This window comes from Triturus cristatus, chromosome 4_2 (assembly GCF_964204655.1).
Source record: "Triturus cristatus chromosome 4_2, aTriCri1.1, whole genome shotgun sequence".
Lineage (NCBI taxonomy): Eukaryota > Metazoa > Chordata > Amphibia > Caudata > Salamandridae > Triturus > Triturus cristatus.
The window spans coordinates 259,786,722-259,812,318 of NC_140586.1; the positions used below are offsets into that span (position 1 = coordinate 259,786,722).

Below are 25,597 nucleotides of genomic sequence, written 5' to 3' on the forward strand. Positions count from 1 at the left end.
TGTAAAGTGCCCTGTCACCTGAAAGGGTCCTGTTCGAGCTATATAAAACTCCTAACATCAATAAATAAATAGGTATGGCCCACAAGAGGTTTTCGCCTAGAGACCACTTAATATTGTGTAGTATCTGACACTCAAATTATTGGCTATGGTTAACTTCAACATTTTACCCTCTCAAATACCTTTAAATATAAGTTTTTAATAAAAATATTAATGGCATAAACTATGTGCTTATGTTGATTGATGTCCATTTAGTACGAGCCCTGCAAGCCAGCGTCAGCACAAGTCGTGCTTAGCCCACAAAGGAGGCTACGCGCTTACGGTGGCAAGGCAGCAGCCGCAATACGGATCTGCTCCAAGGTAACAATAACCTTGAGGTACTGTTAGACCTCATGTTTATGAAGACAATCATAAACCTATTTTCAGAACTGGGCATTACCGGCTCTCACAACCACTAGGTCCTGAAGAACGCCCAACGACCCCCTCCTGGGGCACTAGAAGGGCAGAAACATGTCGACCTTTTTTTGATTTGGACACCAAAAAAAGTGCTTTGGTTACATTATCTGACCTATTGCACTACTATTTTTATTTTTTTAAGAGTCTCCTCATACACCTGACAGAATAAATATTGTTTTTGAGGGCAGTGTGAGTAAGACATTTTTAACGTCACCATATCACCTTTTTGCACAAATATTTCTGATCACTACTGAGAATCAGTGGTTCCCTCCAGGTGGAGGAAGCATGATACACAAGAGACCCAATGATAATGCTGACACGTATTAATAAGGCGGAGAATCAAGATAAACCGCCAATACCACCTAAAATACGTGATTGAGGGTTCTCATAATACCTATTCAGGTATTAATGGTTCAAACAACGTTTTAAGAACCCCTATTTTCAGTTACAAGTGATCCATTCCCTTTTGATTTGTGATACATAATTAGGAAGAAGAATGGATGACTGCTTCTTCTAGCTCCCCCCCCTCTTTTTTGATTATAAGACATTTTTATGGATCTACTTGAAATTGAAGAAGGTTCTAATAGAGAACTTTACAATTACTATCCACAAAAAAATGTCATTTTTATTTATCTTACCGACAATGAAGAACCCATAATCATGAAATCCTTGATGTCGAAAATAAGGTGTGAGTGCTAACCCCAAACATACCCTTTGCCTTCTTACTGACCCTTCCTGTTTCGCTAGGCCCACTGCTAACTCTAGTTTTCACCATATTTTCAAACCTTTATGCTCATTTACCACTAAGCAGTCCTTTAAAAACAACAGGACAAATTTCTTTGTCTTCATTTTTTTTTTTTTTTTTTTTCCGTTTTGAGGCCCTCTACATTTTGGATTCGTGGATTTTTTATTTCTTAATGGTAGTACCTTAATTTTTACATCATGCCTTGTTCTAACCCTAGAATTGATAATGTATGATAGCCATGTATTTTGTAGAAGTACAGTTTAGAAAATTCATTAATTAAATATAGTTTTCTAAATGTTGTTCTTTATTAACTGTTATTGCAGTCTTTTAACAAGGGTAAACTTAACTGAGTCTTGTCAGATAAAAGTTCAAATGGTAAATTCTTTGTGATTAGAAACACTTGTTAACTTTCCCATTTGTCCTACAGGGATTCTTCAAAAGAACAGTCCAGAACAACAAAAGGTACACCTGCATAGAGAACCAGAGCTGCCAAATTGACAAAACACAAAGGAAACGATGTCCTTATTGTCGGTTTCAAAAATGTCTGACGGTTGGCATGAAATTGGAAGGTAAGGCTTCTTTAAGAGCTCAAGATCGAACCTCGGTGTGTCTATATTGGCCAACACAATTTTGAAGGAATTCAGAGAACCCCACAACCATATAAAAATTAAGGGGCAGATTATCAAGCACAGCGTTAAAATTATCGCCGCTTTAGTGGCAGAAAACTGCAGCTAAAGTGGCAATAATGGGCTTGATAATATGCCGCAGAGAATTCCAATAGAAGCCCATGTTGCCACCAGAACATGGGCTTCTATGGGAATTCTCGAGGGCATATTATCAAGCCCATTATCGCTGCTTTAGCGGCAGTTTTCTGCCGCTAAAGTGGCGATAATTTTAACGCCGTTTCTTGATAATATGCCCCTAGGTGTGTACGAAATTTGCAAACATTTTCTTTGGTGTAGTTACGCAAAATGTCAGTAAAATTATGCAAAAAATATGCAAAATGTAGACTCGTCACATTTTAGCGCAAAATGTTTCTTTGCATCAATTTTGATGCGAGGGCGCATACCACGCTAAAAATATAGTATGAAAACATACAGCTGGCATGAGCCACAGTCACTCGCATTTTGGCCATTTGCAGGTTTTCAGAGTAAACTTTTGCTTAGAACGACGTAATGTGGCGCTGTAGCGTCATTTTGGGAATTTCTCAAAAGAAGCTTAATGTGAAATTCACGAAATCATGTAAATTACACCCGCAGAATTTAAATTTCACTTGGACCTACTAAAAATATCACCTAAAACGAAGAATGTATGCTTTTGAGAACTTGTGTAGGCGGTTTCATTCTTATCTGCTGGCATTTGTCATTTCCCACCCACTGTTACCTCTTTGCAAACATGAAGAGTAAATTACTCATGTAGATTTTCCAGCTGTTTCACAGCACTGAAAAAGGAAGACTTTAGAACTAAAGTTTAATGTAACATCCTATTCCATTCTGAGACCTGCACCCTTGAATCTCCCCAAGGGAACCAATACAATAAAAGTATCCGATCACAATGGTTTAAGAAGAAAAGTACAGCATTCCCAAAGTGGTGTAGAGCTATTTGGAAACCCTACTATATGGTCTTTCAAGAGACCATAGAAAATAAAAAGGAATAGAGCCTAATGTCTATCGAACGATGACGCGTGGTACCTTGATGAGTTCAGGGCCTTCATCCTTTTGAAGGAAACCCTTAGGCTTCTATTAATCTGGTTAGGCACCTGGAACCCGGATGCCCGGCACGCCCGCTATGTGAGAGTCCGGTACTCTATTGCGCTTTTATATAATTTAGTGAGGGTGAACCTAGGTTCGCTCTAAAATCTTTATCTTCCTCTCACTCCTCCTGCTTGTGGGTTGAGTATGTCCAACATGCCTCAGTTATTGCAGTAGAGCACGTTGATTTCTAATGAATTTAACCTTGGGGTCATCTAATCTAAAAACAAAAACAAAAAAAAGTGTTTCTTTGTGAAAATCTAAATTGTCAGAGCTTCCGCTTACACCAGTATCTTGAGGTAAAAACGTTAAATATTTAATATTTTTATTCATTTTATTTGTATAGTGTGCAGCTCCATGATGGTGTCCTGGCAGTGAACAGACTTAATTAATAGCAACTGACTAGGCAGCCGACCTATGACAGAGACCCTTGATCTGGAAATAGCCAGGCCTTTAATTGTTTGCAAAAGGTGGGACGGTTCACCATATATGGCAGGGAATAAACTATTGTATTATATTTGGGGAATGATTTTTGTATCGTTGACATAATTTGGTAGATTTCATAAGAGACATAACAGTGTTAAACTACTAAAAATAAAATAAAAATACAAAACAGAGAAACAAGACCACTAGATCGCTCAGGGATATTGTTGGGGGTGGGATGTAGGGTTATTGATGGGTGTGTTGCTAAAATGTAATTATTGCATCCTTTTTGCAGGGCTTTAATTTTCCCTCAAAGTCCCTTCTCATTTGATAAAGTCCCTGTGTGGCCGAGTTTGTCCAGCAGAATTATGTGCCCGGCACACAATCGCACAGGACCTAGCCAGTTTTCACCGTGACCAATTTTCTTGCTTTGTGGCACGTGTACTAACGCAACGCACCTCAAGGAGGACATTTGCAACGATGCACAGAAATCCTGCCTCATTAAAACTCGAGAGTCTGGATTTTCTTTGTGAATCCTTGTAAATGCAGATGGAGGCTTGCAGGGGGAAGCAGACCACTACCTCTTCATTGAGAATAGCAAAGTGTTGAATGACAGCCACTGTCCCTCAGAGGGACCAGATGCAGTATTTTAGGAGAATAGCAAAACACTGAAGGAACATCCGAGGGAGAAAGCATCAGTCCATGGGACTTCTGAGGAGATGGGCATGCCTGCTGGAGAGCATGAGGAGGGCAATTCATCAAACTGTGTGCTGCTTGTGCCCTAATATAATTCTACACTTACACTGGTGTAACAAAACTTAAAGCACCCCCCTGCAACGCACGGGAAGGGTATCCCTGCAGACTTAATCAGGAGCTCTTGGCCAGAGTACTGTGCCGATGGAGCCCCCTGGAGCTTGGGGCCCCCGCACTGCAGGGCTGTGGGGGCCAATGTTACGCCACTGCATACACATGGGCCTATTGCATGGAAAACATGTTTACCCTCATTTTAATCTCATGAATGGGCGAAGAGGGTTTAAAGTAGATTTGGAATGGGTCCACCACAAGACATCAATTGATAGTCATCTTTTTTCAGCATGGCCGGAGAATATGCTGATAATCTCCGCTGACCCCAATTGTAAATACATCGTTTTTCTGACACATTTTTCTTTTGGATAGCATGAAACCTGAGTGAATTTACTTTTTGGTGAGTTGGCAAACCTAGTTCTAGAAACATGATGAGGTTGAGCTTCTCTTCTGTCCTGTCCCACCTCAACCACATCAACTGTGTCCCAACAACAGTCCTGAAGGAGAGATTGTACTAATGAATATTGAGGCACTATTAGGGAAGTGCAACCTGGGTCCATGAAGTCAGATCAATTTTTTGAAAAAATAAAAAACTTTATATAGAGGTTTGCAACTTATATGTCAAATTCTAAACAGTCTGAACAGCAGCAATATATATCAAAGGGTGCATATCAACAGTGAAAAAACTTGTCACACTGAATGCCCATCATTGGCTTATATATATCATACCCTTTTCAGGTAGCCATCTGAAAAAAGACTCAGAGTCCCTACTTTGCTATTGTACCTCATTGTACCCTCAATATTATTCCAAGTATAATTTTTGACCGATTGTACTTTGGAATATCGAGTCCAAGAATATAGGGGCACACCAATATTGTAGCCAAAATATCGAGGGACAAAATGTCGATGGGTAAGTGCATATTGGGAAGTATGGAATTACTATTCTTAACAGCAAACAAAAAGATGTGCGGAATGCTGACAATGCAAACATTCTCCCCCAGTCAAAAGATCTGGGTTAAATCCATCGTTCTTTTGCCCACTACGCCACCCCAGTTTGGACCCAGCCATATGCAAATCAGTCTTGACCCTGTGCCTCATGGGAACAGTCCAGCCCGAACTGCCAGGCCAGGCCCTCCATGGACTGGAAACAAGCATCCTAGCATCTAAGGTGTATAGATGTGGAGTTAGATTTAGACTAAATATATATTTACCTTTCAATATTTTGTCCCTCAATATTTTGCCCTCAATATTTGTGTCCCACGATATTTTGTATTCGATATTCAGGATCCACACCTTACTTATGATATCTCCAGGTTATATGCCACTTTGTCAGATCTTATGAAGCCCGCTCCCATACCATATTTTCTGTATATTCACAAGGGAGATACTTACATACAAAAATGTAACTATGACTCCTTTACATAATTAGTGGTTATGCTGAAAATCTGGCATAGAGCTGGTTTTCAGGGACAAACGCGCCATACCCCCCTACACTCTGTGCATTGCACCAAGCCTTGAATTCCTAAAGGAGAGCCCCCTTCTAAAATCTAAACCCACGGTCACCCACGGCTTTCACGCCCCGTGCGCCTTGAACAAATTCTCAATGAAGCCTCACTTTCATTGAGTGAGTTAGAATGAGTCTGGCAATTTGTATGTCATATTATTATGGACAAAACTCTGCCAAACAAAAATATCCTGACCTGAATATTGACATCCAACATATCACGAAGGCAAATGTACATCGGTAAGTATTGATTTACTGATCTTTTCCCACGTCCGCACACTATTAAAATATATATTTATCGTCAAGGTACATAGATGTGGAGTTAAGTTTAATAAACCTAAACCTACTTTTCAATATTTACAGCTAAAAAATTTTGTTACTCATATTATTTCCATAATAGTTTGATGGCATGATATTTTCTTCACAATAGTCCATTAATATACCTTTAAACCACACAATAGAGATGCTTTTCAGTTGGACCTACCCTTGATGTGTCTTTGTGTACATTTCATGATACATGGGCTGCTCCGCGCGCTCTTGGGAAATGGAAGAATGGATCAGAGTGGTATCCGTAATAGAACAGTGACGAGTGCAACTTGTTCTACAGTATTTCGTACCTCACACCTACCACTTCTAACAAAAGCTACTACTGTGAATGCAATTTTCTAGCACTCAACTGATAGATTTCAGAAAAATGGCACGATGAGTTGGCCATTCACGATTCAGTCAACTCATAATTTGAAGATCACAGGCGATGCCAGTGGTGAGCATTTAACTCAACAAGCCATCTAAATTATCTTTAGCATGCTGAAGATGCTGAGAGGAACAGATATTATGTTATGTACACTACTCCTTTCTTGAAACAAACCCCAAATCTCTGCTCATTTGCACAGCAGCAGTTTAGGATTTGGTAACTAGATGTCTTCTCCTGTTTTAGGCACCTTGTAAATATATAGGATTATACATCTGACCTTCACAATTCCATTGCCCCTCTTCCTAGCCAGTTTCTGACCTCCACTTTCCAACCATTCTATTCTCAAAGTAAGTTTAGTTGGAGTTTTCTGCCCAGAAGTGCATTCAAAGAATTCCACAATATTGCATAGAATCCAAGTAAAATGCCTTTCTCCCCAACCCATTGCCTGGCTGCTTAGAGTCATGTTTGTGGCATTCCACCAGTTCCCAGCTTCTGCGTATGTGGAAGGCCAGCACATAAGAGTGTTAAATTTGATGAACTGACATAAACCTGTTCATTTAAAATAATCCTTTTTCCATACCACATACAGACCAGAAGGCGTTCAATGTAAAACAGTGTGGACTGATTTTAAAAAATTTGCTTGGATTGACATGGCACAGTAAATTATCAGGGGAGAAAGAATCTCACAATTTAACCAAGGGGACACCTTTGATTTATTTCCACCTTCTCTTGTTTTCAAAGTTTGCATCTTCCTTTAAACAATGGTATGCCCTCAGACTCAGCAGATGCTCAAACACACAAAATGGGTTCTTTGTATAAACCTCTTTCTGAAAAGCGATTTTGCCATCTGGCACAAAAAAATAAAGTTAATATTTATTAAAGGATTGCATAGCTTTTGCACCACGCAGCGGGGTGCAAAAGTGACACAACCCTTAAGATGTGATTTATCAAGCCATGCAAGGACACCTTGCATGGCCCTGAGTGGCTTGATAAATCCAGAGTAACGCAACACTGCGCAAATCACGGCATTGCGTTTCTTTGCCCCGGGGAGGTGTTCCACGGGTGGTGCATGGGTGTTCCCATGCAAAACCCATGGATTTTGCTGCATTTCTAGATTTAACATAAGTGGTAGTCTTGAAAATGTGCCAACACTGCTAGCATAGCCATTAGAGGCAAAACAAGGAGAAATATGTGTATTTATCCTCAGTCTTTTTCCTCTTTCCATGTGTGCTGCATTCAACTGCACACATAGAAAGAGGAAAATGCCTCAGGAGATTGTTTTTGTGCAGGAAGGGGCACGGTCCTGCTAACAACGCAGACATCCATGCACCTTGATGCAAGAGTGCCTGCATTGGCGCTAGGCAGCACATTGTGCGCTAGCGCTGGGGAAAGGCAGGTATGTGCCGTATTATGTTAAATGCAGTGCTTTCCTGCCCTTTCCCTGTAACGCAGCGCAGCAAGGTGATTCTGTGGTGCTCTGCGTTACAATTTTATACCTATGGCCCTAAAGATACTGCTTTCTGTAATGACGGCGTGAATGGCACACATTTTTCTTCCGTGCCAAATGCGTGCCGCCCAAACGCACACACAAAGAGATGCACAACAACAGGTATTACATTCTGAATTAGTAAATATTACACGTGTGTCGGCACATCAGGATGAAATTCATTATTTTTACACCTGCGAAACACAATTAAGTATACATTTTCAGTGAGCGCTTTATGGCGAGTGATGCGCTGACTTGCCATTATTCAGGCAAATTATAAATCAAGTTGATGATGTAAGACCAATAATTATTGCTCTGGATTCCTCTTGGGGGGGATACATATTGAAAGAAATGCAGATGTGAAACAGATAAATACCCATGCTCGACCAGACCGTGGTAATTTAGTACTTAAAGCTTGTTGTGTGTTTCATAGGCCTCTGTGAAATTTGTATTATGCAAGTGTAGTCTTGCATAGTTACTGAGTATAAAATTTTGCTTATTTTTTGTAATATTATTTTTTTAGCAGCGATTTTTTTACATATCTATTCTCTCGCATGAATTTCATGTTACTTTTGTAAGTGAGGTATGGATTCACGGTCAGTTTCCATGCGAGAAAACAGCCACTTGCAGCCACTTACATTACATGTAATAGGACTAATTTTACAAACGTTTCGCAAAATTAATTCATTGATATCAGTGGAGAAATGTAGAAATGTCAGCTTCTTCCAGAAGGCTATTTTGGGAGAAAGAGAGAAAAACGTATGCTAGATTCTTATAACAGGACGTTATATTTGTCCCACTCTGGTGTATAGTTCATTAGGCAGGATAGGAGTCATCCAGGTAGTTGGCAGGGAGAAAAAAAGCAGCACTCTGGGGCCCATTCCAAAATGGCTGCTGCACAGAGGTGGATCAGCTATAAATACTAACATGCTGTGTGCCTTCAGAGTCAAAATGTGGTAAGACATCTCCAAAGAGATTTTGTCTTAAATCACATTTCAAACTTTTGCTATGTTTTAGGTTTCTTCAAAGGCTGTCGCCGAAGGGCACTAAAAATAAAAATTGTTTCTGTTCAGCTGTCATTTCAGCTGTTTGTCTGGTCATTTATGAATGTGTACCACCATTATATCTCTGTTTGTCTTTAGTTGTCTGTTTGTCTCTCTTTCCATTTCGTAATCTCTCGTTCACTTTCTCCTTATTTTTCTGTCACTTTGTATTTTCTCAGCATTTCATTCTCACTCTTTCATAGATCCACGTTCGCTATCAATCCTCCCCTATGTCTCTCTGTCTCTCCTCTATTAATCCAATCCAATCTATTTCCCAATTTTCCTCTCTCTATCTATTTTTTTCGCTTCTCTGTCTCTATTCCTCATTATCTCAGACTCAGTTCACACTTTCTTTAAAAGTAAGACTTGTAATTACCCAGGCCTTATAGGGTATTTCTTTTGCGATTCTGAATACATAATAAGAAATCAATTTCAAAGTTAAAATAGGACAACCTTTAGCAGAGGAGACCATCTTGCAACTTCTAAGCGTCACTTATGAGCCATCTTGTTTTTTTGCTTCTCTGCCATTGGCTGCGGTGGGCTTTGAGTAAATCATTAGCTCGCGCTTTATGTAGATGCTTGAGCAACAAGCTTTAAGGTGACCCTTAAAACCCAAGTCAGCTGCGATGCTGGATTGTTTCAATTCTTTATTATATTCGTAGCTGAAGCTGCAAGAATGTCAAACGGCTGGAAAAACGATTGACTTTTTGATTGAAATGTGATATTTAGGTATTAAAACAGGTTCACACTGCAATATAGATGGTTAGAAAAAAGTATCAAAATGTAAGTCTTTGGTAAAAAAGAAGATAAATAAAAAAATGGTAAGCAAAGGGACGAAGAATAGATAATTATGATTTATGCTTAAAAACAACGACCCTAATTGCCCAAACCAACAACTGGAGCACTTCAAGGAAGGCATGCAATGTATGCCTGTTAATTAAACTAGGGATTTATATTTTGTTTAGTTTATAGCTACTTAACACTTTTTTTTAGTAGAACACCATATAAAGATTAAATATCTTCATGGGCGGCTAGTAATTTTCGAATATTAATCAGTAAGCATTCATTAGACCCCTGATGACCTGTTTCTAGAATGTGATATTTAACCTCTTCCCCCTCCTACTGTAGATACTGCAGCACACTAATGAATATCACACTTTCTTCTTATTCTCTCTAGCGGTGAGGGCAGACCGGATGCGTGGGGGCCGAAACAAATTTGGACCAATGTATAAAAGGGACCGTGCGCTGAAGCAACAAAAGAAAGCGCTCATCCGAGCCAATGGACTCAAATTGGAAGCCATGACTCAGGTGATTCAGGCCATGCCCACTGACCTCACAATATCGTCGGCCATTCAGAACATCCACTCTGCCTCCAAGGGCCTACCTCTCAACCATCCTGCCTTGCCCCCAACAGACTATGACCGAAGCCCATTTGTGACCTCGCCCATCAGCATGACAATGCCCCCACATGGTAGTCTACAAGGCTATCAGCCCTACGGACACTTCCCAAGCCGGGCCATCAAGTCTGAATACCCCGATCCATACACTAGCTCCCCCGAGTCAATAATGGGCTACTCCTACATGGATACCTATCAGACTAACTCTCCCGCGAGCACCTCGCACCTGATCCTGGAACTTTTAAAGTGTGAGCCAGATGAGCCTCAAGTCCAGGCGAAAATTCTTACCTACTTGCAGCAAGAGCAAGCCAACCGAAGTAAACACGAAAAGCTCAATACTTTTGGCCTCATGTGCAAAATGGCTGACCAGACACTGTTTTCCATTGTGGAGTGGGCAAGGAGTAGCATCTTCTTCAGAGAACTTAAGGTAAGCCCCTTCTATCACTTATGCTTTTTTTATTGATTGTTTCCAAAATAAAAACCTTACGTACAATACATGGGGGACCTAACAAAATAGACATAGACATACAGAAGTAAGCAATAGGAATGAAGCAATAATTACATGGCCAGTAGAAGTCACTAGTAGACTTTTGTTTTAATGTCATTTTAAAGAACACACCTTAGGCTTACAAGTCACAGATGAACACGGTCAAAATTCCTGTGGTTCAGTTCTAAAAATGCGCTTGTTCACACTTTTGTGTTATCCAAAATACACAGCTCTATATGTCTATAGGTTTTCAAGGGTCGATATGTCATGCACTAAAATCCATTGCAAACTGTGATTCATTTTTTTAACGTTAAATATTTATGTTATCCAGTTCTTTGCTAAGCATTGCTGTGTGTCTTGTAGATGAGTGTCACCCAATAGTTCCTAACGTTAGCACCGAATGTCTTAAGCCCTGATTCCGAGCTAGGTAGAACCCCATCAGGACATCACCAGTGGAAGGAATTATCATTACTGTCCAGTATCTCCGCATGGAATTATGCCTACTACGAGCTAGACCTCTCGGACTGGGGAATGACTGTGTTTCCACAGAATACAATGCGGAATCCTACATGGTATTCCCTATTCCATTTAATACTACTAAGAGCGGGGGGACTGCAGAATGGGGCACACTGTGGAGCAGAAGGGAAGGGGACTGGGAGGGTAGCTTGAGGGAAAGGGAAGACAAGTTTTGGATGGGGGAAGTATTGCATGGTCCACCTTGGCAAAGAAAAAGCTTGGCAGAGACTGGGTTACAGGGCTCCAAAGCTACAAGCGATTTTACCATTCGGAATTTCCATGACCTTAATATTCAAGAGGGACAAGAAACAAATGAATGGAGAGAGGTAAACTAATTTGCCGGTCTTTGTCTTTCCTGCCACTGGATCAAAGGACGGGGATTTCTCTGAAGCCATGGTGGGACATCCTGCCATGCCATCCGCAAGAGAGATGGCTCTAACTCTTCGTAGGAAGTCCGCTCCAAATCCTTCCAAGGGATAACAATACGATGGGAATTAATGGGAAATCCTGCCCAGTTTACCTCACTGCAGTCCTTGATCAGGACATTGCTGATGACCTCGTGAATCGGCAGGACATAAGTTTCCAAAGCTGTGTAATGGCTGAATCGAGCGTCAGTCTGGGGTTTTCTCCAGTATTGGAGACCGCAGCATATATCTGAGGGTCAACACCGCCTCAGAACGCTACAAGCGCCGCACCAATCTCATAGTGGTTCAGAAGCCAGTTCATCCTCCTCTTCTTCAGTAATCTCGGGGTACAGCTCATGGCACTTGGCTACCATCATGGAGTCAGGCTGTAAAGCAGTAGCAGCAGTCTGTTCTACGAAGTCGTTCAGCTACTCTTGAGACAGACTTATGCTATTCTTGTCTGGTACTGAATATGCAGCAGAGACCTGTACTTCCGCAAGCGGTACCATTTGAAGAAGCAAGTGCCTTTGTACTATGATATGCTGTTGTGTTCCCTTCGCCACGTGGCACAGTGCCGGTGACAACTAATCACAGTTCCCGTAAAACCGGCAAACACTTTTTGTTGATTGTTTGGTTGCCTGGCAACCTGTATGATGGTGAGGAACTTGGAGATCGGCGCCATGCTAGAATCAGGCAGACTGCATTCCCACTTCCTGTAGTGATCTCAGTAGCACGCAGCGGCGTAGCTATCGATAATGCAGGATGCCTGGCTTTATTTGCCATGGGAGCAGGGGAACTTCGAGGCAGCTGAGGTGACTGTCCAGAGAAAGAAGAATATCAATAACCAGCACATTACAGCAGGAGAGCGCCTTTATCTGGATGGAGTCTTGCAAAAATGTAAACAAATCATCCGTCTCGAATGCAAGACAGGAAGTGTAGGCCATCTACTGGGCCAGGAAACCTCTTATGGCAGCCAAGGAGGGGGAACAATAGGCAAGGAAAGGATAAAAATACAAAATACGTTGTTGTGCTATGATTCACTCTAATAAGGTAAGAACCGATTAAAGGAAGACAGTCGATGAGGAATTAAGAGGCCTCTCTCACAAAGGTAAAGACAATGCAGAAAAGGGACACATTTCCAAATGCAGCATAAAAATTAAAAGAAGAAAATGAAAATCCAATGGATGAAAATCCAATGATTCATAAAAGAAATTGAAAATATTTTGATGAGAGAAAAATTGTAAATTTGATAGATTGGAACGATAAACATATGAAAATTGAAAAGGCAGCACCCAGTCTTCGAAAAAGGAGGTTGAAAGGTTATATTATACGTCCTTAGATGCAGAACTCTTGAAGAAGGTAAAACGTATTCAAGGTAATGGCCAAATATAAAAAGAAGTGATAGAGACGAGAAATGAAAAGAAAATAAATGTGATTTTGGGAACACCATATTGCTCACATATTACTCATAGGTGCACGCAACTATTTTAGTATTCACCCAGTTGAGACAGATGTAGGTCAGCCTCACCAAGCGTTACTAATCTGATATTGATAGTTTTGTAAATGCAGCTGTTACTGCTACACTCTGTCCATGTGTTTGTTTGTAGGGCACTTGCTGCCAAAGTCCATACATGTGTTTGTACACAGAGCGCTTGCTGTCAGTCTATGTATTGTGTTTGGATTTCGAAACTTTTCGGACACATTCTATAGATGAGCATGTATGTAGAGTGCATGCTGTTTAATTCTATGCATCTGTTTTTATATAGAGTGCTTTCTGTCTTAGTCTATACATCTGTTTGTATATAGACTTCTTTCTGTCTCAATCTATGAATTTCTTTGAATATAGAGCGTGTTCTGTTTCAGTCTATGTATGTGTTTCTATATATTGCATTTTCTGAGAAATTCTATATATGAGCATCAACATAGAGCGCGTGCTGTCTCAGTCTATGTATGTGTTTCTATATATAGCATTTTCTGAGAAGTTCTATATATGAGCATCAACATAGAGCGCTTGCTGTCTCAGTCTATGCATCTCTTTGTATATAGGGTGCTTGCTGTCTCAGTCGATGTATGTGTTTGTAAATAGAGCGCTTGCTGTCTGACTCTATGCATCTGTTTGTATATAGAGGTCTTGCTGTCTCAGTCTATACATCTGTTTGTATATAGAGCGCTTGCTGTCTCAGTCTATGCATCTGTTTGTATATAGAGCACTGCTGTCTCAGTCTGTGCATCTGTTTGTATACAGAGTGCTTGCTGTCTCAGTCTATGTATCTGTTTGTATATAGAGCACTTACTGTCTCAGTCTATGTATGTGTTTTTATATAGTGCATTTTCTGACACATTCTATAGATAAGCATCAATAAGAGTGGTTGCTGTCTCAGTATATGCCTCTGTTTTTATATGGAGTGCTTGCTGTCTTGGTCTATATATGCGTTTGTATATAGTGAATTTCCTAGCACATTCCATACATCAGTATGTATATAGAGCGCTTCTGCTTCAGTGTGTACATCTGTTTGTATGTAGAGTGCTTGCTGTCTCAGTCTATGTATGCATTTCTATATAGTGCATTTCCTGAGTTATTCTATAGATGAGCATGTATATAGAGTGCTTGCTGTCTCAGTCTATGCATCTGCTTGTATATAGAGCAATTGCTGTATCAGTCTATGCATCTGTTTTTATATAGAGTGTTTGCTGTCTCAATCTATGTATGTGTTTCTATATAGTGCACTTCCTAACACATTCTATAGATGAACATGTATAAAGAGCTCTTGTTACCACAGTTCATAGATGTGTTTGTGTATAAAGCGCCTCCTGACAGAGTCTACATGTGTTGCAAATAGAGCACTTGCTGCCACAGTCTATACATGTGTTCGTATATAGGGTGCATGCTGCCACAGTCCATAGATGGCTTTGGATATAGAATGCTTGGGCCCATAACCCATAGATAAGTATGTATATGGAGCACTTGCTGCCATAGTCTATACATGCATTCGTATTTACAGTACTTAATGCCACAGACCATAGATGATTCTGTATATAGAACACCTGCGGCCACAGTCTATATATTTATTTATATGCAAAGCACTTGCTGTCAGTCTGTAGATGCGTTGTACATATAAGCACATGCTGAAACATTCTATTGATGTGTTTGCAAATAAAGCACTTGCTTACCGCCTATAGATGTGTTGTATATTGCACACTTGCTGCCACAGTCCACAGATGTATTTGTACATAAAACACTTGCGGACACAGCATAGAGATATGTTTATATATACACCACTTGCTGTCAATCTATAGACGCCTTTGTAAATAGAGCACTTGCTACCCGCCTATAGATGTGTTGTGTGTTGAACACTTCCTGCCACGGTCCACAGATTTATTTGTACATAGAACACTTGCTGACACAGCATAGAGATGTGTTTATATATACACCACTTGCTGTCAATCTATAGATGCCTTTGTAAATAGAGCACTTGCTCCCACTGTCCAATCATGTGTTTTCCATAGAGAGCGCTTGCTGCCCCTCTACCGATGTGTTTTTTCATATAGAGCGCACTTGCTGACACAGTCTTCTGGTGCCTATGTTCATAGATTGCCTGACGGTAAGGGTTTGGTTGTTGATAGAATCCTTGCTGACAGCGTCTTATTTGAAGATAGAGTGCTTACCGATTGCGTTTTTTTTGTAGATAGAGTGCTTGCTGAGAGTCTTTTTTTGGACCTAGAGTGTTTGCGGATTGTGTTTTGATTGTAGATTGAGTGCTTACCGACAGTCTTTTTTTTGTATAAAGAGTGCTTGCTGATGGTGTTTTTATTGTAGATATGCTTGCTGACAGAGTCTTTAGTTTGTAAATAGAGTGCTTGCTGATGGTGTTTTGATTGTAGATAGAGTGCTTGTTGTTGACAGTCTGTTGATGCCTTTGTAGATAGAGAGCTTGCTGACAGACTTTGTAGATAGAATGCTTGCTAATGGCATTCTGATTGTAGATAGAGTGCTTGCTAACAGCCTACTGATATTTTTGTAGAGAGAGTGTTTGCTGGCAATCTTTTGCTTGTATTCTTTTCTTTGCAGATAGAGTGCTTGCTGGTGGTGTTTTGATTGTAGATATACTGCTTGCTGACAGAACCTTTTTTGTAGATAGAGTGCTTGCTGATGGTGTTTTGACTGTAGATGGAGTGCTTGTTGCTGACAGTCTGTTGATTCCTTTGTAAATCGAGAGCTTGCTGACAGTCTTTTGTTCGTAGATAGAGTGCTTGCTAATGCTGTTTTGATTGTAGATGGAGTGCTTGGTGCTGACAGTCTGGTGATGCCTTTGTAGATCCAGAGCTTGCTGACAGTCTTTTGTTCGTAGATAGAGTGCATGCTAATGGTGTTTTGATTGTAGATGGAGTGCTTGTTGCTGACAGTCTGCTGATTCCTTTGTAGATTGAGAGCTTGCTGACAGTCTTTTGTTCGTAGATAGAGTGCTTGCTAATGGTGTTTTGAGTGTAGATGGAGTGCTTGTTGCTGACAGTCTGCTGATTCCTTTGTAGATCGAGAGCTTGCTGACAGTCTTTTGTTCATAGATAGAGTGCTTGCTAATGGTGTTTTGAGTGTAGATGGAGTGCTTGTTGCAGACAGTCTGCTGATTCCTTTGTAGATCGAGAGCTTGCTGACAGTCTTTTGTTCGTAGATAGAGTGCTTGCTAATGGTGTTTTGAGTGTAGATGGGGTGCTAGTTGCAGACAGTCTGCTGATTCCTTTGTAGATCGAGAGCTTGCTGACAGTCTTTTGTTCGTAGATAGCGTGCTTCCTAATGGTGTTTTGAGTGTAGATGGAGTGCTTGTTGCAGACAGTCTGCTGATTCCTTTGTAGATCGAGAGCTTGCTGACAGTCTTTTGTTCGTAGATAGAGTGCTTGCTAATGGTGTTTTGAGTGTAGATGGAGTGCTTGTTGCTGACAGTCTGCTGATTCCTTTGTAGATCGAGAGCTTGCTGACAGTCTTTTGTTCCTAGATAGAGTGCTTGCTGATAGTGTTTTGAGTGTAGATGGAGTGCTTGTTGCTGACAGTCTGCTGATTCCTTTGTAGATCGAGAGCTTGCTGACAGTCTTTTGTTCGTAGATAGAGTGCTTGCTAATGGTGTTTTGAGTGTAGATGGAGTGCTTGTTGCTGACAGTCTGCTGATTCCTTTGTAGATCGAGAGCTTGCTGACGGTCTTTTGTTCGTAGATAGCGTGCTTTCTAATGGTGTTTTGATTGTAGATGGAGTGCTTGTTGCTGACAGTCTGCTGATTCCTTTGTAGATGGAGAGCTTGCTGACAGTCTTTTGTTCGTAGATAGAGTGCTTGCTAATGGTGTTTTGAGTGTAGATGGAGTGCTTGTTGCAGACAGCCCATTGATGCCATTGCATATAGAGCTCTTACTGACACAGTCCATCAATATGTTTGAATACAGAGAGCTCATGCTGACGCTCTTGAACTCTTTTGATCGAGTGACTGCTGACAGTGTTTTGATTGGCTGTATACAGGGATCACTGACAGAATATTGGAAACAGAAGTATTGTGTCAAAAATATCGAGGACCAATATCTTGAGACGGTAAGTGCAAATAGGCGAGAATAGATTTACTATTCTTAACTCCACATCAATGCACTTTGAATCCATATATATTTATCCTCAAGGTACATATATGTGGAGTTATATATATAGTATAACTTTGCTTACCCACAGTAACTTACCTTCACAAAATTTGTGTCCTCGATATTCTTGACTCGATATTTTGGTCCATGATAGTTCTGTTTCCTATATTCTGTCTAAATACCGTATGCAGCGCACTTGACCGACAACCATTGATGTCTCACACATAAAGATCTTCCTGCCACAATCCATCGATAGGTTTGTCTGCTGAGAGTCATCGACGCCACACTCTATCCACTCTCTGTGCCAGTTTGCGGACCCCTCTGTGCACAGAGCACCTGCTTCCACTGTCTGCTGACATGATTGTAGGTTGAGTACTTGCTTCTGCAGTATACAACGACCTTGTATTTAGGAGCTTGCCCCACAGTTTAGGGGTTTCAGGATGACCTATTACCCTATTCAAGCAAATTGACTGTTTTCAAAATGTAGTGTATAATGGGCACAGTCGACATATCAGGCGTTAAAAGTGATCATCAACCTACTACTCGCAAACCCCAGGAGCATTCGCATTAGCCTACTCAGCTATACTGGCAACCTAAAATGACAGCTCATAGTACCGCAGTGAGCGCTGCAGCAAGTAAAGAAACTGGGAGGTGAGGGAGAAAGATAAAGAGCGAAAAAGAGAAAAAGATAGAAGCAGAAAGAAAGAAGGAGAGAGAAAAGGAGAAGGGAAGTAAAAAAAAAGGATTGAGAGAAAGAAAAATGAAAGAACGAAAGTGGGAGAGGGAGAATAAAAAAGACAGAAATACAAAGAGAAAATGAGAAAGAGAGACATAGAAAGAGAAAAAGGGGGATATGAAAAAAAAATAAAGTGGAGAACAAAAATGAACAGAAAGAAGATTAATGCAAAATAAAAAGAGAAACAAAAGCGAATGAAGGGAAGCAAGAGAGGGAGGGGGAACATCACATTTCTGGATTCTTTGGGCCTCATTTATGGGATTTTGGCAAAGGCAGCAACAGCAAGGCACCTCACTGCGCTGCTCTACACCAAAGTGAAAGGACAGGAAGGCACCATATTTATACAATATGGTGCATTCCTGTCCTTTCTCCCTGAACTGGCACAGTTTCGGCAGCCTAGCACCAATTAGGCACCTTTGCAACATGGTGCAAGGGTGCCCCCGTTGCATGCAGGATTGTTTTTGTGCAGAAAGGGGCACCTTCCTCAACATAAACAATCCGAAGAGGTGCTTCCTCTTTCCATGTGTGCTGCTGCAGCACACATAGAAAGAGGAAAATACAAGGAGAAATATTTCTCCTCGTTACGCCTCACCTTGGGAGGCATATGGATTTGGTGCTTCCCCAGGTTTGCATGATTTTGTAAATCTGGGGCAGCATCAAATTCCATGGCTGTTGCATGTGAAACTCCACCACAACGTCTTGGAATGCCTCCCGGGCGCAGAGTAATGTGACGCAGCGATTTGCTCTGAGTGATTCATGAGGTCACTCCAAGGCATGCAAGGTGGCTTTGCGTGGCTTGATAAATCTGATTTAGAGCCCTGCATCATGCATGTCCCACTTTACTTCGTGCAAAAGTGACGCAGGGCTCTCATAAAAAAGCCCCCTTTTGTTTTTATCTGTTGCTCTCCGAGAAACGTAATCATTTATTTTGAATGTGTTCCATTTCTTACAGTGTCTAGGGAAGAGATTTTGAAAGTGCAGCTTAAGTGAGCAGCCAGGGCCTGCAGTGGCTCTGATGTTGCCAGTCCCCTTATCAAAGCAGGAAGTGTAGAGCAGAGCCGTGATGAAAGGAGCCTCCTGCAGCCCTCGTTCAATTAGGCGTCTCACAGAGGGAAGGAAAACACAAAAGGCCGCTACCGACAACACTGCCGTCTCGGGGGGTCCTGCGGACGAGGACGTCTCGGAGCCGACAGCTCTCAGCGTGCACTCCTGCGCGTGCCTCACTCAATAATGCCAGAATAAAAAGAAACAGGCTCGTGATATGTTATGTAAATTATGCTTTTGCCAAAGTGTTTTACATAGAAGGTTTTTATTAATAATAACAAGCCGGAAGGATGACCAGCTGAGTCACACTGGCCGTGATTGACAGCTACCACCTGTAAATTGCTCTACAGGTCAGATGTTGAAAAAAAATTGCCTGTTGCGACCCATGCAATTCACAGTGTTTGAAACCATAAAATGACTTTTTGGTCTGTATTTAATATTCATCCCATTTTGTGAGTCAGAAAAACATGATCGACTTTCAAATCAGTTCAAACTCCCTTAGTGAATGACAATGAAGATGGTGCATGAAAAGGCCACGCTATCCTTCTTTATGGTATGTATCAATGGCCTGGTGCCTCAGTTGCAAACCATTGGTCAGTCATTGGCACCTCAAAGGAGGTACAGAAGTGGTAACTGATTTGCAAAGGTGTCCACTTGGGACAACTTCCCCTCGTGAATCATGTCAGCAGTTTCGGGGGCAGGATGATGCCCACAATGTTTTACCATATTTTTTTTTAAAGCAGCACCATTTCCATTAAGGAGCATGGACTCGTTTTTTAAAATAACAAACTGGGGCTATATTATACATTGTGCCCTGGGGGCGTAACTGGCATGTGCGCCCACTTTGTGGGCCCCAGGGGCAAAATGACATTACAGAAGGAACCGCAGACGCCAATGCGGCATTTCGGCAATACTGATAGCACCGGAGCATATGTGACACCAACGCTATCATCAGAGGTCTCCCTCATAGGGATGGGGGTGTGGCCCCATGCAAATGATGGAATCACTTTGCATTGTCACTTGCGCTGTTTTATGAATGCGGGCACAGTGGCAAATATGCCCTTAGGAGGTGCTCTGAAAGTGTGCAGAAAAAGGTGGCACGCTTGTAGTGCACCTCCTAAAGGCAGACCACAGGAGGGGGGAAAAGGGTTCACCCACTGCACCTCTCTGCAAGGGAATCTCCCTCCCCTCTTCAAAGTGCAGGCAGAATACCACCTACACTGTGAAACACAGAACAGCTTTGAAGCAGCCCCTGCTTATTTCACTTAAATGCACCTCCCCAAGTTCATTCTTTCTAATAGGGCACACTGTCTCTGTTGACGCCCCACTCCTCTTTTAAAAGGTGTGCTGTGGCACAAACAGGGAAAGTCCCCCATATGCATAATATGGCCCTTGGTAGTCTGCTGTTCCTTGCATGCTGTCATCCCTGGGTTGGCTGCCAATTACAGGGGGTTAAAAAGAGCTACCTTTCTAATTCATATTCATTAGACATACCCCTTTGCCTGGTAATTTTGTAATGTGACCTCTTAGTACGTGGGCTTTGAAATACATTCATTAATGGGATTTAAATCTTTTAGAGGGGTACCCACGTAAGTTTTATTTTACATAATTTTGGGTCTATTGATACTGTGCTCGCTTACAATGGTTAATAGTAACACCTGTTATTTACAGTGCTTAGAAACTGTGCACATGAGGGTAAAGTTCTATATAAACAAGTTCATGTTGTGATATTAAGATTAATTAAAATACTGTATAGCAATTGTAGACTGAATAGCCTGTCATTTCAGTGGTATTCATCCTGTCAGGCTCTTCAGTATGAAAAACTGATTCTTTCATATCCTAGAAAGACCTTCAGACTGGAGACTTTATTCCTCTGAGGTATCACACTGGCAGCCAAGGTCCATGTGACCACATATAATGCTATCTGGTAGGGAGGTGCCTGCAGTGCCATTTATTCAGACTAGGGGGGAGAATCAGAGTCCATATTCATCCCAGTGAGATCTCACTCATGGTCCAAAACTTACAGAGTAGTGTGCTACCTTTCCACCAACAGTGCTGCGGTGCCTCATCAAGGCTATGAAGTGCTAATTAAACGAGATCACAAGGCAATTCAATAAAAGGGGAGCTCACACAGAGTGCTCGCTAGCAGGACGACTACAGAGAAGCCACCAGGGGGTATATGTACAAGGAAGTGATCGAGCGTGGCGTTAGCCTTCTTGGCCTAACGCCGTGCTCCTCCACTTATGAAATGCAGGGCTGCACAGTATTTACAACAATACAGTGCAGCACTGGGTTTCCCCGTGTGCTGGCACTAAATTTAGATGCCTAGTGCCAACGCAGGCACCCTTGCACCATAGTGCAAGGGTGCCTGCATTGTGGGGAATGATTGTTTATGTGCAGGAAGGTGTCCCTTCCTCTACATAAACAACCTTAAATGGCGATTTATTACTTTTATGTGTGCTGCTTTGTGCAGTACACCTAGACGTTGCAACTCGTCATTTTTAAAATGATTGTTTATGTGCAGGAAGGGATACCTTCCTGCACATAATAAACAGTCATGCAAGGCATTTTGGTGTTTTCATATGTGCTGCACACACATAAAAACAGCTAAAACGAGAAGAAATAATGCATTCCTCCTTGTTGCACCCTGTTAAGACCAGGTTGTCCCTGGTCTTAATTTTGGTGCAGCCCCATATTTAGGTCACCCTAGTAAATATTGGGCAGCATCAAAATCAATGGGAGTTGTAATGGAATTTGCAATGGAATGCCCACCGCAACACCCATTTTCCACCCCTTTCACTAAGTAGAGTAGTTAAGTGGCTTTATGCTGCCTTGTAAATAAGACCAAGCCCGTGTTGCTACCACAACGTCCAAAAAGTGGTGGCGAAAGGGGCTTGTAAATATGCCCCAGGTTTTTCTTCAGTACATTCTCCACGTTGCTCCAGTCCAATTATTCTCTTCAAAGCAGAATAAGCATTTTTGTATAAATGTATGGGTGGAAACATCTCGGGGACCTTGTGTCTTAATAATTTCTGTGTTGTTTCCACAAGTAAAAAGCATTCACCATGAGTGGCAGTTTTATTAATTCTAGGTTCGATTATATTCTATGTAAGCTCTGATTCAGCAAACAGTTGCACCTCTCCCTAGCGGCCACACACCATTGGCTCTATCACAATGTTACTAAGCACTTGTATCTTTCCCAATGGTAGGAACCACTGAACATGTTCCAATGGCAGCGAACCGTGGTACCCATCCCAATGCCAGCAAAACATTGCACCAGTCACAATAATAGTGAATCATTGGACCAGGCCCAGTGGCACTGGAACATTGCACCCATTCCAATGGCAGTAAACCAATGCATGTATACCACTGCCAGCAAACAATTGTTCCGGTACCAATAAAAGCAAATTATTGACACTGAACCAATAGCAGCGCACCATTCGATCTGACACAATAGCAGTCAAAGCGTCCTGCATTCTGGGTGTTATGTCATGTCTTCACTTTTCTCCTGCCTCGTTTACACTCCTCATATTATTCCCTCGCCTACTCTGATTCGGAGTTTTCACAAAAGCAGAGTGACTTACATGAAAGAGGGGATTCTTGCATTGCTTTACCAGCTAAAGGGTTGTACTACTAAATATCGAACCCCCGGAATACCAACCTACAAGAATATCATGGAAAATCTATTGAGGGACAAAACATTGAAAAGTAAGTGCATATAGGGAAGTATAGATTTACTATTCCTTACTCCACATTCTATGTACCTTGAAGATATATATGCCTCCCAGGTACATAGGTATAGAAAATGTACACTCACTTACCTGTCAATATTTCAGTTTCAATTTTGCCCTCTACAGTCAGTCCCATGGGTATTCTGGTTCCGATATGCAAAGTGTGCACCAACTAAAGTATCCCCTAACCTCTCCAATGAGGTCAACATCAAAATAGGCCAAGGAGATTGTTTTTGTGTGTTTATTTTAAGGGAGGTAGTTTTGGAGGTGCACTAGCATTCAAACAGGCATATCACACACATGCAACTGACACCATATTCATAACATGCATCTAACACCATACTCATAACATATGATACTTGCACTGTGTAGGGAGTGAGGTCTGGATTTCACACCTGCCATTCAAGAAAAGATACCAGAATATCATAGTCAAAATATCATCTAACATCAACATTGTGTGCTAAATTTCGTTTATAAAATATTGCCCAATTAGAGCTAATAGTAGAAAATCTACATCCAGCCGGAAGATTTGCATAAGTGATATTAAGGGAACAATATTTATGCCAGACAATATTTATGACTATGATATTCTGATGACAGGCTTATTAATAGTTAGAGTTGCTTGTGGTAAACAACCATTGGTGCGGGAGCTCTCTTCATTGTACCTGAATGTTCTAATGTTTGCAAACATGGCTAGATGGAATTCACAAGGAAACTATCCAACCAGTTCTTTTCATGGCAAACTGGGACTTTGAAAGCCATGACCACACTTGCAAGTCCGGATAACAAAGGTCTCATTCTGGAATGTGGCTCTAAGGGCCTGATTTAGAGTTTTGCAGATGGATCCCAGATCTAACAGATACCATGTCTGCATTATTACAAGACCATTATATCCTATGGCACTTGTAAAATGGCGGACGGGATGTCCATGACGTTCATGATGTTTGTGATGGAGTAACCCTCCGCCAAAGTCTAAATCAGGTTCAAAGTATAATAGCTACAATTAAACAGAGTTTAACACCAGTCTGTGGACTCACACATTTTAAAGGGAAAGATTACATAATTTGGCAGTCTCTTAACTATAATCCTGTTTAACAAATGTGCCACGTTTTTTCAGTGTTGATTGTTTGTGCACCAGTTTGTTCTCTTTATATTGAGTACGCAATTTTGTTTGGAGGAGGCCCACAAAACCTCCTAACTCATGACTTGTTTGATATTCTGAAAACATTGACCATCATTTAGTGCATGTTCATTGAGACATCCTCAATGTGCAGAACAAATCTTGGGTTCTAAACCAGTGAAGGGTTTGTGTTCACAATTCGAGTTTATCCAGACTAGGCTACTGCAACATTTTTTAATATGTGAGTGCAAGGTCACATAATTTTGCATAGTTAATTATTATAGGATTTCGCATATTGCGCATAATTTTTTAAGAGGTTATGCTTTAAACAGGGTTTCTTTCCACGAGGGAGACTGGTTCAATTAAACAATGTGTTGCAGAAATTTACATAAATGATTAGTGCCTTGAGACATTTTCTGCTAGTCAAGTCTCTCACTGGTATCTTACGTGACTTTGTACACACGGTATGCCCTTGCATCTCATTTTTATGCACAATACCATCGAAGGTGCATTTTGTGAGATATGAATAATCTTCATAAAAAATTATGCATATTAGCCAGGGAGAAAAATTTACAATTTGACCTTCCCCCTAACAGCCGCCCTTAGGCAAGATACAGCAAAGCTATTTGGGACTAAGAAAGCTTCTACACTTCACCTTCTGAGCCCATTATTCTCAGTCATTCCAAAAAAGGATGAAGTATTTTGACTGAAAAAAATCTTCTGATTGATCAAACCTAACTTCTGGTCCTCTACTGCAGCACGCGGGTCCCATAGGTTGTTCGATGATATTTACCAATGCCATCATCTCTTTAGAATCTATTTCCAAAGCAAATTCTGGAGGCAGAATTCACCCCTACCTTGGTGTGTTTTCCTACTCTTTTATCTTGGTATTACCAACAGATATGGAAGATCATTGCTTGAAATCTCACTACATAACATTCTCACTCCCATTAAACCTTATTCTCTGTGGCCTAACACACTATAGTGTCTCTATACAATGGCTTTCTGGACGCTTTAGAGCTTCGGCCCCTGGTACATGAAGATGCAAAACTATTAGCAATGGGGATTCTGACCTATTCTCCATTCGTCAGAAGGTGACGTGGATCAGCAAAAACACAGTGAGTGCACTTCACTCGCTCATGACTTGGGAATGGGTGTTCGTGAGTGGTACAAATTTTCTTGGGTTGGGGAAGAGAAAGGTCCAGCAGGAGAAATTGTGCACTATGAAAAAGAAAAATATTAAACTGAGTAAAGGTTGCCTGAGTTCAATTACTGAACAGCTATCATAATTTCATTAGGTTTTGCTATGTGCGCTTTTTTTTTTTTTAACAATTTGTATTAGTCATTGTTATTCACACTAGTGTGTTGCTAATGTTTCTGCATTTGTACTTCTCATTTCATGAGGTGACTCTAGAAGGGAGCCATGAAGAGGACTATGTCAACATGGCTGTCTGATTGGGATGGTTGTAGAAATACAAAGAGGACCTTTGCTAGTAGCCTGTGGGCAGCTTGAGCAGCTATTGTAGAGGGGCGAGTGTCTAATTCAGAGCAGTAAGAGGTAGTGACTTTAGCCTCAAATGGGTCGCCACAGAAGCAAAAAACATAAAATAGGAGTTTTGGCTACCGAATAACTAAATAATTGTTTT

At 41.2% G+C, this 25,597-nt stretch overlaps 1 protein-coding gene across 5 annotated transcripts in view; it reads left to right on the forward strand.

Moving 5' to 3' along the window:
* The window catches only part of NR5A2 (nuclear receptor subfamily 5 group A member 2), a 325,502-nt gene that overhangs the window by 112,827 nt on the left and 187,078 nt on the right, over positions 1-25,597 (forward strand). For all 5 annotated transcript variants that reach the window (XM_085601455.1, XM_085601457.1, XM_085601456.1 and 2 more), the window contains 2 exons: positions 1,626-1,767; positions 10,081-10,727. In XM_085601455.1, the coding sequence (XP_085457581.1) occupies positions 1,626-1,767; positions 10,081-10,727 (789 nt within the window). The remainder of the gene's footprint in view (positions 1-1,625; positions 1,768-10,080; positions 10,728-25,597) is intronic.